This window comes from Onychostoma macrolepis, chromosome 08 (assembly GCF_012432095.1).
Source record: "Onychostoma macrolepis isolate SWU-2019 chromosome 08, ASM1243209v1, whole genome shotgun sequence".
NCBI classification, from domain to species: domain Eukaryota; kingdom Metazoa; phylum Chordata; class Actinopteri; order Cypriniformes; family Cyprinidae; genus Onychostoma; species Onychostoma macrolepis.
The window spans coordinates 12851060-12870391 of NC_081162.1; the positions used below are offsets into that span (position 1 = coordinate 12851060).

At 36.8% G+C, this 19332-nt stretch overlaps 1 protein-coding gene across 5 annotated transcripts in view; it reads left to right on the forward strand.

Moving 5' to 3' along the window:
* slc20a2 (solute carrier family 20 member 2) overlaps positions 1 to 19297 on the forward strand; it is a 42943-nt gene extending 23646 nt beyond the window's left edge. For 3 of the 5 annotated variants that reach the window (XM_058785383.1, XM_058785381.1, XM_058785384.1), the window contains exons 6-11: positions 152 to 271; positions 2232 to 2441; positions 2537 to 3146; positions 7328 to 7513; positions 11079 to 11163; positions 18079 to 19297. In XM_058785383.1, the coding sequence (XP_058641366.1) occupies positions 152 to 271; positions 2232 to 2441; positions 2537 to 3146; positions 7328 to 7513; positions 11079 to 11163; positions 18079 to 18243 (1376 nt within the window). In that variant the 3' untranslated portion in view covers positions 18244 to 19297. Of the gene's footprint in view, positions 1 to 151; positions 272 to 2231; positions 2442 to 2536; positions 3147 to 7327; positions 7514 to 11078; positions 11164 to 12748; positions 12834 to 18078 lie in introns of all 5 variants that reach the window. The other 2 variants (XM_058785382.1, XM_058785385.1) reach the window with 2 other exon arrangements.
* Positions 19298 to 19332: the final 35 nt, after the last annotated feature.

Consider the following 19332-nt stretch of genomic DNA (forward strand, 5'->3'; position numbering starts at 1 on the left):
TAAGTGTCATTGAATAGGCCGTGTTTACAACATTGTTTTAAGAGTTTCCATCTAAAATAGCTTTTCTTTCAAGAAAAATTCACTGGATTGTTTGCAAATCTAAAATGTATTTATGTGTGTAACCGTGTCACGCTCTTTCTTTATTGTGCAGTACTGGGCTTGGAGATGCTCCCCGTCTGGGCTATTGCCCTCATTACCTTGGCTGGTGCTCTGGTATGTGCCGGTCTGGTCTGGATTTTTGTTTGCCCCTGGATGAGAAGGAAAATAGCAAGTACGTACTGTCCTTTTCCCTTCCGCAGACTCGTAACTTTAGGTGTTTTTAATGTCCTAAATTTTCTATTTCTTTTTCCAATTAGGAATCAATTATCTGAGGACAGTTGTGATTACTAACTACATTTGCAGAAATTGTGTGATCCATGTGTTTTTGCACTTGACATCTGGCCATTAAGTTAGATGTTATTTCTAATCTAGCTTTGGAAAAAATCAAAGATGTGACTCAGCATGAGGCATCTTCACCAGCTCAGGAGGGGAAGGATTTGCCTAACATCTGCTGCTCTGCTCTGCTGGGGCGCTCTGTAACGTAAAGACTATCTTTTGTTGGCTCTGGCTTGTGGGCCCATGTTGCGTTCGACTGATGCTGAGAGAAATGAAAAGCAAATAAACTCAGGCTGTTTATTTGAGAACATCACGTTTTTTTTTTTTTCAGATGAGTCACACGGACCTTGTGCAATCCATGCACCTTTCTCAGTGCAAGATTGGCTGCCCACATGTTTTGATTGAGAGAAGTGTCTTAATGAAATGAATCACTAATGAAATAAAATGTTAAAGCACTGCTTTCACTCACGGATCGGCGCTTTAAATTGTTGCATGCTTTATTCAATTTGTTTTCAGATCAAGGGTCTATTTCATAGTGCGGTTTCCCATGGGAGACGTTAGAGTTGTAGGAATCTGATTTATTTATTTATTTGGTTTTAGGCTGTTGAGAACGGTCAATTCATATGAGCAAAGCTGAAATTAGCATTAAATATGCGGGGCACTAATTTAAAGTGCTTGTTGTTGTTCATTATCACTGCTCGATTTAAAAGAGCCAGTTGTAATTATACTGATATCACAGTTTTTCACACATGGATTATCCATGTTTATTAGTGATTATGTTTGCTTGATTATATTATTCTCACTGTAATCTTGTTAATGCTGCTTTTAATTTTCAGCTTTTCACCAGTTTCACAAAGCTTGCCTACTTCCCCTCATCTGCTCGGCAAATAACCTTTATGTTGTTTAGGGATGCACTGATATGAAAATTCTGTATTATTTTGTTCAAAATTGCACTACCATTTCATGTTTGGGGTAGTGTGTTTTTTCTTGGAGAAATAAATTAATACTTTTATTCAACGAGGATTCATTAAATTGATTAAAAATTACAGTAAAGACATTAAGACATAAAGATTTTTATATCACGTGAATTTATTTTCTTTTTACAACTTGCTACTCATCAAAGAACCCTAAAAATAGAATCACTGTTTGACCACAATATTAAGCAGCACCACTGTTTTGAACAAAATGATCAAATATAAGAAATGTTTCTTAAGCACCAAATCAGCATACTAGAATGATTTCTGAAGGATCATGTGACACTGAAGAATGTAGTAATAATGCTGAAAATGCAGCTTTGTATCACAGGAATAAATTTCATTTTATAATATATTCAAATAGAAACTGTTATTTTAAAGTAAGTGCAGTCTTGATGAGCATTAAAAATGTTTCTTAAAAGCATAAAAAATATTGCCCAAAAGTCCCCAAACTTTTGAACTGTAGTGTAAATTTAAAATTAAACACTAAAAACTAAAACCAGTCATTTATGATCGAAGTGAATTAGTTTAATACAATTTAATAAATGCAATGATAACAATGTCCAATATAAGACATTTAAATCTAATATTTAGCAAATTAAATATAAAAGTATTATTACATTTTATTGCTTGTAAAGATTAACTTTGAGACCATTAGTTTACTGCAAAGGTAAAATAATGTAAAAATACTGGAAATAAGATGATGCACAATTAAATATCCAATATGGATTGATATGATAAATAAAATAAAAAAAAACAAATTAAATCACATATTGGCCAATAACCAATATGATACTGATATATCATGCATCCCTATTATTGATATCTAATATATGACTTTAAATTCAATAGTTTCCTGCCTTTTTTTCCCCCTTAAAACAGGTCGGCTGAAGAAAGAGCATGCTCTTTCCCGCATCTCTGATGAGAGTTTGGATAAAATCCCTGAGGAGGAAGAGGAAGCCCCTGTGTTTAAAGAGCTTCCAGGTGCAAAAAGCAGCAACGATGCTGTGCTGCCCCTGACAGAGGAGTCCACAGGAGAGCTGAACAGCCTGGCTAATGGAGGCACTGTGCTGCCCAACGGCAGAGTGTATGGTACGGTAAAGGACTTGTTTTGTTTTTAATGGATACCATCTGAGCAGAATGTCCTACGCTGATCTCATGTGTTTATTTCATTTTTTTTCTATCAGGTCGCACTAACTCCATGACCAACGGCTGCCTCAAGTCACCCGTGTCCAATGGGGGCTTCAGCTTTGACGGACACATGCGCAGCGATGGCCAGGTCTACCACACCGTTCACAAGGACTCTGGTCTCTACAAGGACCTCCTACACAAGATCCACCTGGGCCGCCTGGAAGACGAGCGCAGCAGCTCGCGTCCCGACAACAGCTACCGTCACCTCCGCCGCAACAACAGCTATACATGTTACACAGCAGCCATCTGTGGCATGCCGGTGCAGCCCCTGTTGCGGTCGGAGTCCAGCGCCCCTCCTCCAGAGGACAGCGAGAAGCTAGTGGGCGACACTGTCTTCTATTCGAAGAAGCGATTGCGCTATGACAGCTATTCCAGCTACTGTAACGCGGTTGCGGAGGCTGAGATTGAAGCGGAGGAAGGTGACGTGGATGTGAAGTTGGCAGCAGATAAAAGGGAGCCCCGGGCTCCCGCTGAAGCGGTGCTGGAGGACTGCGTTGATGAGGACAAGGAGGAGAAGGACAAGCCGCAAGTCTACCTGCTCTTCCACTTCCTGCAAATCCTCACCGCCTGTTTTGGATCGTTTGCACATGGTGGGAATGATGTCAGGTATGCCACTTTATTTGTTTCTAAACCAAGATTATTTTTCCTATGACAGGTGTTTTTTATGTGCAAGTGTTTAAGTATACTTTTGAGAACCTTTAGTATTTTCTTTTTTAGTATTTTTACATTTTAGTATGCTTTGTGATTATCGAGTTCAGAATAAGACCTGCTGTATTATTTGCACCATTTTTTTCACATTCCACAGCATTAGTGTGTCCTGAGAACAAGCCCTCAGTTCTGTGCCACCGATCTGGTTCACAGCTCTACAGATGATTTGGCATATAACCAGACTTCTAAGACTGTTAAGACCATAGTGAGACGTGGCCATTAGTTTAGGCTAACTTCAGCTGCTTAATGCTTTAACAGTTAAAATCTTTAAATTGGTTTTGTTGGTTACATAATTTGATTGTGTTTGTATTTAGTGTGAAGTGTAAACAAAATTCAAAGTTCTCCCTCAGAGAAAAGTATTAAAGCTGTCACTGGGGCAGCACCATTTCAAAAGGTACAAATATAGAGCATATGCACCAATATGTGCTAATATGTACTTATATGCACCCTTTAGGGGTAAATAAGGTACAAATGTGTGCCTTTTTAAAAGGGTACTGTCCCAGTGATAGCTTTTGTACCTTTTTTCTTAGACCATGTGACCTCTCCACTAGGGGTGGGCGATATAGCCTCAAAATTATATCACGATATTTCAAGAATATTTGCAATATTGATATTTATGACGATATACAAAAAATATGGAACAACATTTTATTGGTGATTGCAGCTGGCAGGCTGCAGATACAATTTACATTTACATTTATGCATTTAGCAGACGCTTTTATCCAAAGCGACTTACATTGCATTCAAGTTACAGTTTTTACATGATCAGCTCTTGCTTTCCCTGGGAATCGAACCCATGATCTTGGCGTTGCTAGCGCCATGCTCTACTATTTGAGCTACAGGAAATCACCTGAAGGGTGAAGGGCATTTTCCATCCTTTTGATGACAGACTACCTTATTTGAAGTGTAAATCTATTGTCACGAGGTGGCAGAAACAGCATTATAGTGCAATAGTAGTGACCAGTGTTTAAAAAAGCTTTAAAAAAGTAATTGGTTATAGTTACTAGTTACTTCTCACAAATAGTAACTGAGTTAGTAACGGAGTTGCATCATTATAAAAGTAACCAATTACCAGGGAAAGTAACTCTTGCGCTACTTTTTTGCAAAAAATGTTCAAATATGTCAAATAACTTGGATGCCTCCAATATTAAATGTTAAATTAATTAAATGGACACTACATGGAATAAATTATTATTTTTAAACATTGTACACTAATACAAAAGTTAAAAATACTAATTTAACACTGATAATTTTGATTTTTAACATTCTAGCAGACATTATACCAACAAAGCACAATTTAACTTAAAATTAATAAGTTAGTAAAATAATATTTTGTGGGCATTTTTGAGACCCCCTTCTTGAGCAGAAGGGAATTGTTTTATTTAAAACATTAAAAAATATTTCAGATCCCAATTTGAACACTGTGTGAACTTTATAATAAATGTATTAATAGAGCTGTTGTATTATCATTATTATTGTCTTACGTTTTAATTTTATTTAACAGAACAACACAATTACAATACTAACAATTATGAATGTTGATGGAGCTTTTATTTTGACGGAAACCCGCAGGAAGTCCTCTGCTGCTTTTTGTTCACAGCAGCAGATTTATAAATTATTCTCATTACTAATTTGGGAAGATGCACGTATCACACATTGTCACATGCCTTGTAAAAATTCAGAAAAGTGTTACTGAGCAACTGACGAGTAACAGTTTCAGAGCAGATTTCCCTCGCGGTTTGGACTTTGAACCCTGGATAACAAGACAGCGTCGGGAGCTCCTGCAGCTCTGTTTGAGTGCAGTTCATGCATGTATTAGAAAACATAACGTTCTGCAGTGTATTTAATTGTTTAAGGCCATTTCACAATTTTAATCATCAATACAGTAACCAGCAACAACCACCCCTTCCTCTTCTCATCGGAGACATGCGATGTAGTACTAAACAGTCTCTGGCTGTCGGTGCTTGTAATGATTTTTGAGTCTTTCTCAGACAGTTTTAAATGCTTCCACACTGCCATCATGTTTGCTGCATTAGTGCGCGCCTCTATTTGATTGTGTCACGTCATTGTTCAGTACAATTTATTCGGTCTTTTTGCTTATTCAGCCGACCACCGAAAGAGGTCTTTTTTCTTTTCTTTTTTTTTTTGCTATTTTCGGCCGAACAATTTCGGCTGCCGAACAATCGGTGCATCCCTAGTAAATACGTCATCAAGTCGCTATATCATTGATATTGCAATATGACACTTTTTTTTATCATGTAAAAATTGATCATACCGTGTCATCGTGGACGGTATGATATGGCACACCCCTACTCTACACTGTCAAATCAATAGCAGCACAAAATGAAGTAATTATTTAATAAGTGCAAGTAATTGTATTATTAATAAATATAGTATTAATATTTTATGATTTATAATAATATTTATTTCTTTGTGCATTAAAATTATTTTACATTTTTAGTAGGGGTGTCAACGCGTTAACGCATGCGATTAATCAAAAAATTTTGACGCGTTAATATTTTTTTCAAGCAAATTAATCGCTTGATAAGATTTGACCCCAACTTCTTCCCGTCATCGCAGCGCAGAAGGTTATCTATCATTGTGTGACGAGGGTACAGAGAACCAGTGTTCCCAGGGTAACGACACAAGTGGGCTATTTTGAAAATACAGTCACAGGAAAAATTACAGAGCCGTTTTGGGCTACTTTTTTAATGTACCGCGGCCGCCCAAAGTGTATATAGACGAGTAAAAATTAAATAGATCCTTTTACTAATGTGTATTATACTTGGAATGTATCCCTGGCAACTTAAGAACGGAGAGGCGGTTGTAACATCAAACAATGTGAGTTTCAGCAGAGCAGCAGAAATAAACATGACAACAGCCACTATAGATTATATAAGATAATAAACACACGATTACGATAGATATGGTCTGTATGTGATTTTTTTGAGTTGAATGTGTACATCTGAAATGCACATTTTTGCAGCGATTTAAAGGCTATAAATAGAATATTTTAACAACAGTAAACGACCAAATTCCACATGTGATCGCAAAAGGAAATTATTACAAACACTCGATGGTGGTTTCAAGTGAGTTCTGAGTAAAAGTGTACTATTAATCTCATAAATTGTCTTATGAAGCATGATGCTAATGTTAACTCTAATGCACCTGCAGAACAGGTCCAATTCTTCTTCATAATGCATTTTGTCATAATACTTCACGTAAGGTCGCAAGAAATGTTTTGTTGTATTTATTTAGAAACACTTTTGGTAATAGTTGGGTAAATGTATACTGGGATTGAAGCGATGTGGCTTGGTAAACGTTTTATTGCCAGTTTAAAGGCTGATAATGGCTGAACAAAAACAAAAGAATAATGATAAAAGAATAATAAGGATAATGTCTCATACCTGGCGGAAGTGTGAAAGGTTCGGGTTCCTTGTCATGCATTGCTTTATTTCAACACATTTACAGGTAAATCCTAGTATTTTAAATTTGCGATTAATCATGATTAATCACAGTCCACGACTGTGATTAACGCAATTAAATTTTTAATCGATTGACAGCACTAATTTTTAGTTTTGGGGGAAAATTAATTTAGGGCAAATTCATTCTCTGATCTATACACTCAAAAGTTTGGGGTCAGTAAGATGCATGTATTTTTTATTTTATTTTAATTTTTTTAAAGAAAAAAATTAATGCTTTTATTCAAAAAAGTTGCATTAAATTGATCTAAAGTGACGGTAAAAACAAAAGATTTCCATTTGAAATAAATGCTGTTCTTCTCAACTTTCTTTTTCCCAAAGAATTGATAAAAAAAATAAGGTTTCTCGAGCATCAAATCAGAATATTAGAATGATTTCTGAAGAATCATGTGACACTGAAGACTGAAGTAATAACTGCTGAAACTTCAGCTTTGCCATCACAGGAAGTTATCTTTTCATAATCATGATACATTTTGGGGCAGAGTTAAAGTGGTATGTCGGATTAAAGACCTTGTGGCTTCATCCATATAGTTTGCGTTGTAACCTTGTTGCAGTCACTTCCCCTGTGTACATGTTTGTTTGTTTTCTTTTCTGCAGTAATGCAATTGGTCCGTTGGTGGCCCTGTGGATGATTTACGACCAGGGTGGGGTGATGCAGGATGCGGCCACACCAGTCTGGCTGCTACTCTATGGAGGCATTGGAATCTGTGCTGGACTGTGGGTTTGGGGTCGACGTGTCATTCAAACAATGGGCAAAGACCTCACTCCCATCACCCCCTCCAGGTGAGATCAGCCTGTTGGCAGAGAGCATGATGTTTGTGCATGATAATTGATGCATGTGCTCCTGTTGCATGCAGATGTGATGGTTAATCCACAGTAAGACGCCTTCTTAAGCCCAATGCACATGTACACTGTACAATTTTGGCAATCATTTTGAATCTCACTGGCATTATATCGTTCAATCTAACAAGCAGCAATAAGAAAAGCCAGAAAGATTGTACAGTGGGCTTAGGATAAGTGGCCTCTTACAGTAAACCCATGACAAAAACACACAATATGTCTCTGTCTTGTTTATTTCTGACAATACAAAAGGTGTCTTTCTTTTCCTGTAGTAAGTGGAAAATTGTAGAAGTGGAGGACCGGTTTTTGGTGTAAAAAGCTGACAGAACTGAAACCTTCAACTTGGTCCTAAACCAGTGCTGAGGTGTAATTGTAGACTACAGAAACGGAGCATGTGCTTTGGCAGCAGGGTTATAACAGTTTATCTGATATTGAAATCTTGCTAGATTAGTTCAGTTCATCAGCTTTTCTCCTCTCTCGTTTGGGTACTTGCCCTCAATCCCTCTTTGTGTTACCACCACAAATCGGGTTAAATATCACCGTAGAATGACCTTAATTTAAAATTTTAGCACACTTTAGAATAAAGGCAGTTTATAGAGACCGGTCACTGTTTTGCACTCTCAGCTCAGAACTGCCTGGGTTTGCTAAATTTAGCAAGACACTTGTGCACACGGCCTCAGCGACCTTGCGTTCTCTTAGTAACAAGACAAACTGTCAAAAACAAATGAACTTGAGTTGATAATCAGAACAAAGGCATTCCACCCTATAAAAAGAAGTTTCGTCATTTGTTCAGAGAAAGCAAGCTGCAGATCATTTTTATAGGGATGCTTGTTAGGAAATCATGATTACTAAACACTGATACACTGAAACGTAACTGGAAACAACTCAAAAATCCAAAATTATTTTGAATGAGCCTTTGAAATAACCAAGCAAATTATTTTAGTGTAATAATATGTTTCTGTTGATGTCTGAGCTCCAAAATTGTATACACTTTTTAAATATTGAATTTAGAGATTATTATAATAGTGAATTATTGTTTATCCATGTGAATCTCACCACACACACACTTTTAAGTGTAAACATGACTTATTTTTTACCATGAATAATTATTTTATTATTACTTAACCTTTCCCTGGATTCAATTAAACCTGGATCATTTCATGGCACTGTTTTTTTTCCAAATAATTTGTCAGTAATTAGATGGTAAAGTAACAGATGCAGTGTTTTCCATACGTTGATTTATTTGTGGCGCGCCACCACAATATCCACCGCCCCCTGCCATCAGCTTCTGCGTCTCATACACACGAGCGCGACTTCAGCACAATATTTAGCAACTTTCAGACCCTTTTATCGCCTTTTTTCCATAAAAGGTACATACTGACAAACCTAGCGACTTTTTGGAAAAAACCTTAGCTTTCATTCAGTTGGAAGATGTCGCCAGTGCTGCCCCGCGAGCGTGAGGTCTGACTCTCCAGGCGCAGTGTCGCCTCTCTCGGCGTCTGTTCTGTGCAGTGAGCGGCAGAGAAGCAGCGCATTCAGTTGCAGCAGCAGACTTGTCAGTAAATGAGTACAAAACAGCGTTTCCAAGCACCTGTTGCTTACTGACTGTTTGGATTTTTAAATTTGAACGTAATTCGTCTGTTAAAATGCTTAATTTATTACTCAGACGTAGGCAGTGCGCTGAATAAGACAAAACGGTAATATAGCCAAAACCACCGCATATATTTGCTTTTTAGTGTAGATGTATGTTGATTTTATCAGATGATGTCACGATTATAAATCAGGATTTAAGGAGTATAATGAGTGATTCCTGGTTAACATGTATTATTAATGGGTCGTGATTAGTCTACTGTTTTATGTATGACAACAGAAAATATGTAAATGTGAACAGCTTTATTGGGCATTCAGTTGTATTATAGTATGTGACAGTTCATAGAGTAGAACATCTGAAGTGCCAAAACTTCTCTGAACGCAAACTTGACGCAATGACGTCATAAATATGCTAATTAATGTGACGTCGTTTGCCGCCACAAGTGTCACAAAATCCTGTGGGAAACGCTGAGCTGTAACTGAAAAAGTAACAAAGTTTAGTGCAAAAAATCTTATTGGCTTTCATTGAACTCTAACTACTAGGGGTGGGCGATATACGGGTAGACACGATAAACTGGTAGAAATTTGTGAGCCGGTAGAGATTTTGGACTATTGTCTATATCGCCGTTATGTTGTTGTGTGCCATGGTCACGAGAATTTATCGTTTACACACATTTTAAGCATTGCTGTTTAAAAACAAGTGATTTTAAGCTGTTGAAATGCAAACAATATTGCTATATGCACACATGAATCCGCTGCTCATAGAGCGCATGAGTATTTTTGTTGCTTTATTAAACCTTGAACAATTAAATATACATACTTGCATGTCAAAATGCCCGTCTTTGCAAGAATCCTTGTAAACAGGGTCATTTAGATTTATAGTGAAAGTAAACAGCTGAGAAAGAAAATGTATGTGTAACAGTATGTTGGATCCGGATGTTCGGCCTATTATTCATCTTGTCTGTCATTTATATTAATCAAACAACAGTGAGAGAAATTATCTTACTGCTCTTGACTAAACCACTTTTGTATCTTTAAAATAAATAAATAAATAAAAATTATATATATTGCACAGTAAAGACCATGATTGATATGTTTTTGATTAATTTATATAATATGATTATATTATTGATAAAACATTTTTTTTATTATTATTATTTTTAATATTTTCTAAAGACAACAAGATTTAACGAAATAATTATTATTTGAAAATGATTTAGATTTTCTGGAACAATTTGCAGTTTCTCTGAGTGTGTGTGTGTGTGTGTGTCTGAACAGATTTCCCACTGAAGGGTCACTCTACAATCCTGCATGACAATCCAGTCTATACTGAGTGAGTGTGCATCAGGTGGCCATGTTCCCAGTACCATGCCCTCACATAGCGCACAGAAATAACAATCGACATGACCTCAGCATCTGTCAGCTTGCTCATTGGCGTTTGATGTTTGTTGACAGGAAGGAGTTGTTTTTTTAACCTAGGGTTAATGTTAGGGAATAGTGAAGTATTTAGATGGGTTTGCATGATTTAATGGAAGCTTTGCTTGTTTATGCACAGTGCATGTCTTACTGACATGTTCATGCTCTCCGTGTGTGTGTTTTAAGAGGCCACAGGAGAGTTTATCAGCACAATCACCATGTTTCCACCTGCATGCATGTACACGTGTCTACCCTGTGATACACGCACATACGGACACACTTAATAGGCACAGAACTCAAAGAAAACCTGTCAACCTTGTTTTCTTGTTACTGCACCACCTTCATCTCCTTGTGGACTTTTTGCATGCCTGTTAAAATGTTTCCGCTCCTCCAGACCTGCATGCTATCTCGCACCAGCCTCTCTCAGCGGCATGCATTGTCATTATTGGTTGAACTACAGGTGTAACTGTATAAAGTTGTGTTTTGTTGCCCTCCCCCGCAGTGGATTCACTATTGAGCTGGCCTCAGCGCTCACTGTTGTTTTGGCGTCCAATATCGGACTTCCAATCAGTACGACACACTGCAAGGTAAAGATCGGGTCAGAGCCCAGCTGGCCCCCTTAGGTTATTGTGTGCAAGCCACCAGAGAGAGGAGGGAGCTGTCTGATTTTACAGGGAATGAGAGGTGCCCACGTCAGCTTTCAGCAAATGATGCTGTTATTGATAAATAATGACATCGATGCACACAACTTGACACTTTCCACAAATAGGGTGCTGTCCTATTACAATAAACAGACAAATCTCATGTTCTACTCTATTGGAGTCAAATGTCTGACAGGTAAAAAAAAAAATCTTAATTACTACAAAAATATTTAGACAAGTAAACAGTCTCAAATTAATTTTTGTACATTTTTTTTATTGTTGTCCAGCTCAACCATTCTATCCACTTAACAATGTTAAGGTATACGAATTTTAAGTTAAGTAATTAAGTAGATTTTTTCAACATTTCAGTTTATGTGAAAAAAAGGTTTTTAAAGTTTATTAATAACCATTGTTGTTATTTTAACTAAAACTTTTCAAAAGACTATTTTTTGTTAATTGAAATAAAGCTGAGATAATAAGTTTTAGATGAAAAACTGAGAAATGTTGCCTTGGCAAATAACTGAAAATATATTTAATTTGAAATAGTAAACTTACTCAAATTAAAACTTATGTAAAAATGAAAGAAAAATGTGAAAATAAAAGTAATAAAAAGTTCCAGAAGTGCATAACTAATTGACTTATACTAAAAATAAAATGAAAACTCAAAATATATAAAAGCCAATTCAAAATACCAATAAATAATTCTATTAATAAGTAATACTAAACATTCATAATTCAGAATGAATGAATAAATGAATAGTAAAATAACACTACTGACAAAAATATAGTCCCAAATTAACAAAGCTAATATGACTTTAATATTATTTTGAAATGTTACATTTCTACTTAATGAAGTGAAATACAGAAATATTACATATTACTTGTATTAAACAAAATTATAAATTTTTATTGTTAGAAAATAAGGAAATCACATAAATCAGGTTTATTATGTTAAATATAATTTAGACAAATCCAAACCCTCACATAACAAATAGAAAACAAAGCATTGCATATAAAAAGTTGCTTAAAGTGCATGAGCTACATTTCCCTTTTTTTCCTGAAATTGATAATGACATTTGATGTTGTTGATGTTTTTTAAATCAAGATTACTCTGGCAAGCATCCTACATTCTCTGATCACAGCCATTACTGATGTCATTGGCTTGGTCACTGTTTCTGATGGTTATAAAGCAACTTTACTGCACACTGATGTCAGTCCTTGGACATGCTCTCAAGGCTAAGATAGCTCTCTCAAACCCTTTAGAAATGAAGACAAGCACTCCCTCCTCTTCTCTCAGACGTGGCCTTGGTGCATACAGGTTGAAATGACTCTCTTCTCTTCACAGATCTGTGTTTAAGTGATGCTTCACTACATCATCTCTTTGTCCCCCTCCTCATCTCTCTTGTGGCATGTTGCTGTGTATTTGTCCACGTTTGCTCGGGCCACTGGTGTCTTGCTCCATGCTATGTGTTTCTCTTACGTTTTATCTGTTGTGATTGTCTTTGTCTTGTCATTTGTCGTCTTTTCACAGTGGATTTTGCATTGAAGTAATGAGTGCTCTAACAGTGCTCGTTGCCTCAAATGTGGGCGTTCCTATAAGCTCCACCCACTGCAAGGTATTGGTATAGTAGTGAAGCTTTGGTAGTGCTAAACTCCACCCCATAGCTTCACTAGTGTAATCACCAAACAGCCAATCAGTGCTCACTTCTGCAAACATGTAACTTCATGATTGCAGCTTTAATTCACTTATATGATTCATTCTTTTTTCATCTGCTTAGTTGTTTTAAAGAAAAAGCATTAATTGAAGTCAGTATGCTTTTAAAAGGTACTGTGTAGTGCATACATTGTAGTTCAGACGCTAAACATGTTAACTAAACCATGCCACTTGCAGTGATTTCATTTAAAAGTAGGTAATTTCTCCTCATTAGCATAGGTCAACAACCTGAACTGTTCACATTAACCAAATACTTGACAGAAATGAGTCCAGTAACCTCATCCAGTCAGAAATCAATACAAAAGCCTGTTTACTTTTTGTCGCTACACATTCCTGGAGTATAAATGAGCTGACCTCTATTTATTCTCTATTCTCTTGCGTGTGCTTTGTGATGCTTTTGTGGGGGTTTTGTTTGGCTTCAGACTGATACCTCATTCAACTTCATGACCTCTATTCAGATTTTTAAACTTCTTGTACAATCTTTCTAGTGCTTTAAAACCTGGACTGAGCTGAAAGGTAGAGGGCATGAAGTTCAGTTTGGATTGGGGCTGTAAATCTAACATGGTAATTTGGTGTGGTTTAAAAAGAATAACACCATAAAAAATGTGTGTGTATAGGCTATATTGTTCAAAATCAGCCGATGATCAGGGCCAATTATATCCTGTCAATCAAAAGGCTGCGGAAAAACGTGTCAGATTGCAACTCATACTGTGAGTGAAGAAAATCTGTTGAATTTAGGGCTGTCAAAATTAACGTGACAATAAGGCATTACCAGTTAAAAAAAGCAACATTAAAGCAGACTCTATTTGACCAGATGAATCACCCGTAGTTCAAGACAACATTGCCAGATCCGCAGTTTTTCTCTACACCAAACATGTGTAGCATGCCTCGCATCCAATAATCACAAAGAGCTTTGTGCTTTCTTACTTCTGATAAGAAACAAACTCTCAGCTTTCAAATCCTGTACATTCGATCACGAAATACAAACAATGAATGCTGTTTTGACGCTTTTAAATGTGACGTGACGGATCGCTATTGCACCTCAGTTCAAGTTCAAGTCTCTTCCTGTTTAATAAGTGCTGACGCGGCGAGTATAAACCAGGCTCTGCTCCCAAAGAGCATCATATTATATTATTATCATTCTGAATAATCGGCTATCGGTATCGGCAGAGAAATTCAGTATCATCTCTAATATACAGTGTGGCAAAAAAGTATTTAGTCAGCCACCAATTGTGCAAGTTCTCCCACTTAAAAAGATGAGAGAGGCCTGTAATTTTCATCATAGGTATACCTCAACTATGAGAGACAAAATGAGAAAAAAAAAATCCAGAAAATCACATTGTAGGATTTTTAAAGAATTAATTGGTAAATTCCTCGGTAAAATAAGTATTTGGTCACCTACAAACAAGCAAGATTTCTGGCTCTCACAGACCTGTAACTTCTTCTTTAAGAGGCTCCTCTGTCCTCCACTCGTTACCTGTATTAATGGCATCTGTTTGAACTCGTTATCAGTATAAAAGACACCTGTCCACAACCTCAAACAGTCCAACTCCAAACTCCACCATGGCTAAGACCAAAGAGCTGTCAAAGGACACCAGAAACAAAATTGTAGACCTGCACCAGGCTGGGAAGACTGAATCTGCAATAGGTAAGCAGCTTGGTGTGAAGAAATCAACTGTGGGAGCAATTATTAGAAAATGGAAGACATACAAGACCAATGATAATCTCCCTCGATCTGGGGCTCCACGCAAGATCTCACCCGTGGGGTCAAAATGATCACAAGAACTGTGAGCAAAAATCCCAGAACCACACGGGGACCTAGTGAATGACCTGCAGAGAGCTGGGACCAAAGTAACAAAGGCTACCATCAGTAACACACTGCGCCGCCAGGGACTCAAATCCTGCAGTGCCAGACGTGTCCCCCTGCTTAAGCCAGTACATGTCCGGGCCCGTCTGAAGTTTGCTAGAGAGCATTTGGATGATTATATGGTCAGATGAAACCAAAATAGAACTTTTTGGTAAAAACTCAACTTGTCGTGTTTGGAGGAGAAAGAATGCTGAGTTGCATCCAAAGAACACCATACCTACTGTGAAGCATGGGGTGGAAACATCATGCTTTGGGGCTGTTTTTCTGCAAAGGGACCAGGACGACTGATCCGTAAACGAAAGAATGAATGGGGCCATGTATCGTGAGATTTTGAGTGAAAACCTCCTTCCATCAGCAAGGGCATTGAAGATGAAACGTGGCTGGGTCTTTCAGCATGACAATGATCCCAAACACACCGCCCGAGCAACGAAGGAGTGGCTTCGTAAGAAGCATTTCAAGGTCCTGGAGTGGCCTAGCCAGTCTCTAGATCTCAACCTCATCGAAAATCTTTGGAGTCCGTGTTGCCCAGCGACAGCCCCAAAACATTACTGCTCTAGAGGAGATCTGCATGGAGGAATGGGCCAAAATACCAGCAACAGTGTGTGAAGACTTACAGAAAACGTTTGACCTCTGTCATTGCCAACAAAGGGTATATAACAAAGTATTGAGATGAAATTTTGTTATTGACCAAATACTTATTTTCTACCATAATTTGCAAATAAATTCTTTAAAAATCCTACAATGTGATTTTCTGGATTTTTTCTTCTCATTTTGTCTCTCATAGTTGAGGTATACCTATGATGAAAATTACAGGCCTCTCTCATCTTTTTAAGTGGGAGAACTTGCACAATTGGTGGCTGACTAAATACTTTTTTGCCACACTGTATATAAATTTGGTCCCAAACCGGCTTTAAATATTCATTGTATATTTTTAGTTTTCATTTTAGTTTTAGATTAAGTTTCTACTCTTATGTACCCTTTTTTTAGAATGTAGAATTACTGTACAATTTTAGTAATTCTGTTTTAAAAAAAATAGAAGTGTTGGCTTTGTAAGTAAAGTTTAAGTTTAGATTTTCATCTTGCATTTTATTTGAGCTTTATTTCAAAAATGAAAATATTTTTAATAGTTTTAGATTTAAGTTAACAATAACCACTGCTCGTCAAAATAGAGCGTTAAACTATTTTTTAATGTTTCCTTAATGTTTTTCCCATCAAAATATGGAAAGCACACAAATCAGCAAATGTTGGTAAACGGGGTTGCATTCAAGGCTTTCATCTGCTATAATAATATAATGTGCTTGAATTGTCTTAAATCGGGGGCTTTTCTGGGTAAATATTGATTTGATTAATTCACCTGCATATCTGCAAATAATTCATTCATAATCTTTAAACAATTGACAGCCCTAGTTTGGGTATTAGAGTTATCAGCATTACTATTGTGAGCATGTCATGTCTTTGTGTCCCAGCATCCAAAATATGAATTGACAGGCCATTAATGTTCAGATGATCTTTGTCCAGTAAAGCTCATCTGAACATTTAACAGCCTGAGCATTAAAATGGTAACATTGCAGCAATAGAGGAGTCACATCTTCATCAGTTTTATATTGATTACAGCCTCAAAAAATAGATCTTGTTTGCTGAACAAACTCACAGAAAGGTCACCACGCTTGTCTTGATTTCATGGAGTAGTCATGGCTCAAGCATCTTATATGATGTTTGAGTAGATCAAAGGGGTTAAATCATGGAAGAATTAAAGGCCTGAAGTCTTTTATTCTCTGTTGTTGACTTTGGGTTGACTTTTGCTCCAGATTTAGCCCCCCTGTGATGGAGGCTTCGGTTACACTGACCGTATAAGAAGAACCAGATCGCTCTTGTATCTAGAACAGCACCTGTCATCAGAACCCCTGAGTCACACAGCATGTATGGAAATGTTACTCCTCCTGCTGCCCTGTGTTAGGCAGGACATGACATGACTTTGCCTCTCAAGCAAAAGGAGAACATGACTAATGCAGAACAGGATAATGGCTTTGTTAAAAGCACTGGACACTACACCTTAATTGTAAATTCCTCTTCAGTGTGCAGACAACGATGACCCAGATTTTATGAGGAAAAGAACACTTGATTTCAAACCTTGCAGTACTTTGTGTTCTCTAACTAACCCCTACCCAGGTGTTTGCACCATTAATCAAATCCATGTATTTTGTTATTTCAGAAGAGAATTTATGCTCATGACCCTAAGAAATCGAAATTCGGATACGCCTATGTCTGTTAGCTTCGAGGCCATGTAGATATTAGTCAGTTTAGCCCATACTGTTTAGTTAAATGCTCTCTTATCATGTATAATTGGGAATTTCATTTAAGAAACATGGTGAATATTGCAGTGATTCAAGCATTATTAGAATATATATTGCTAAAGCGATAAGATTTTTAGATTTTGTCATCTTTTTTTGACTGGCAGTTTATGAGAATGAGATCGTTAAAGCGATGGTTCGCCCAGACATGAAAGTTCTGTCTTCATCAGATTTAATTTACGTTTTTTATTCATATAAAAGCTCAACGTTGTTAGTTAGCGAAAAGAAACATCAATTTATATATGAATGAGTGAACAAGCCACTTAATTTATGAATAAAAACATCTCTCTTCAGAAGACTTAGATTAATCGGATTTATCGGGATTAATTTGACATTTTTTATTTTTTTGATATGTGAAAGTTTTGGTTAGACAAAAATTATATGGGAATATATTATTTTTGTTTAGAAGATGAACAAAAATTATATTTATGGAGCGACACGAGTGTTCAGTAAATTGTGACAAATTTTCATTTTTAGGTGAACTATCTCTTTAAGGCAGGTATTGTAATAGCATTTTTGTTTAAACATCATTTATAGTAAATAACCAAATATAATTTCATTTGGTTGACAACATTCAATATAATTATTGAATATCATCCAGTGCTACTAGAAAAACCATGTCAGTCGTCCTCCTACCACCTACTAATATCAAATAGCCATGTCTGTGCCTTCCACTAAAGGATATTGACCTTAAAAATGTCAACCAAAGAAAAGCCAATGTAACTTCCTGTTTCAACAGAAGATTGAAGCAGGACAGAAACCTATGCTTGTGATTTCATGGGGTCTTTAAAAAACCTTTATAGGGATAACAAAATACATTCCATAAAGATTGTATCCCTAGTTCCACCCTGAAAAATGAAATCCACATTTTATTGTTTTCATATTTTTGTATTGTGCTACTGCTGATTTAGCCTTTGCTGTGGGTGCAGGTGGGCTCAGTGGTGGCGGTGGGCTGGATCCGCTCCAAGAAGGCTGTGGACTGGCGTCTCTTCCGGAACATCTTCCTGGCCTGGTTTGTGACGGTCCCTGTAGCAGGCCTCTTCAGCGCTGCTGTCATGGCCCTGTTTGTCTATGGCATACTGCCTTACGTTTGAGTTGGAAAATGGGGAAGAGAGGGAGGTATAGGAAGGTAATGACAAAAAAATAAAACCGAGACACAGACAGAAAAAAATAAATAAAATCAAGATATAAGGGGACAGCCAGAGGGTGGGGAGGATCTTCAAATGCTGCCTGGAAAAGCATCCAGAATCCTTTGACTTAAATATCCTTAATCTTGTCAAGAGTATTTATTTCAGTTTCATTTTTCTATTGTTTTGTTGAAATGTTACCATAAACCGTAAAATCTTTGACTCGTGATTTCAAATGGTACATTTTCAAAGTTTCAAAAAATAGCTCTCGTACATTTGTGGTCCTACATGTTCAAGGGAGTAAACAGATGGAGAACAGTTGCCAATATCGCATAAAATATCAGTATACGAAGAATGGGACTAGAAAATTGGTTTCATGGCACAATTCACAGTATATTGGCACAAAATATAGCTACTAACTACTCTTGGGCCTCTAAATGTAATGTTTTAAAATGTTTCATGTGTGGTGTGTTGTAATCGCACCTTTATTCCCATTCGCTGAAACATCAAACTTCTACGTAAATGACACTGAGAAGCATCCTGCTGTTCAAAACCTACATTAGCTGCATTGCTAAAATCATACCTCAGTCAACCCTCTATGCCACATAAAAGACAAGTGACAAAACTGTGCTATCTCATAATACGTGAAATATTATAAGATTAATCATTTTTGTAGTGGTTAATGTGTAAGAATTCCCTGTTCTTTTATTGTTGTATTTATTTTTAGACATGTTACCGTTCATACCTTTTTAAAAACACAAGAGGTGTGAAGACTAAATCATATTTTGAACTATGTATGCTACTATAATTTCTACTGTGTATATATTCAGCTATGGATTTTAGATTTTTAGTTTTGTCTTATTTCGAGGTCTTATATTGTTACGTTTAAGGAGACTTCAGACCAGGTTTGGTAGTTGCATGAAACGTATGCTTTCCAAGCATATGAAAAATATCAAATATTAAAAAAATGATTTCATTATGACGAGACACTATCCACAATCCTGTCAGAGTATATCAAAAAGAATTCTCCCATTGCCTACCCTAAAAGATCCTCAT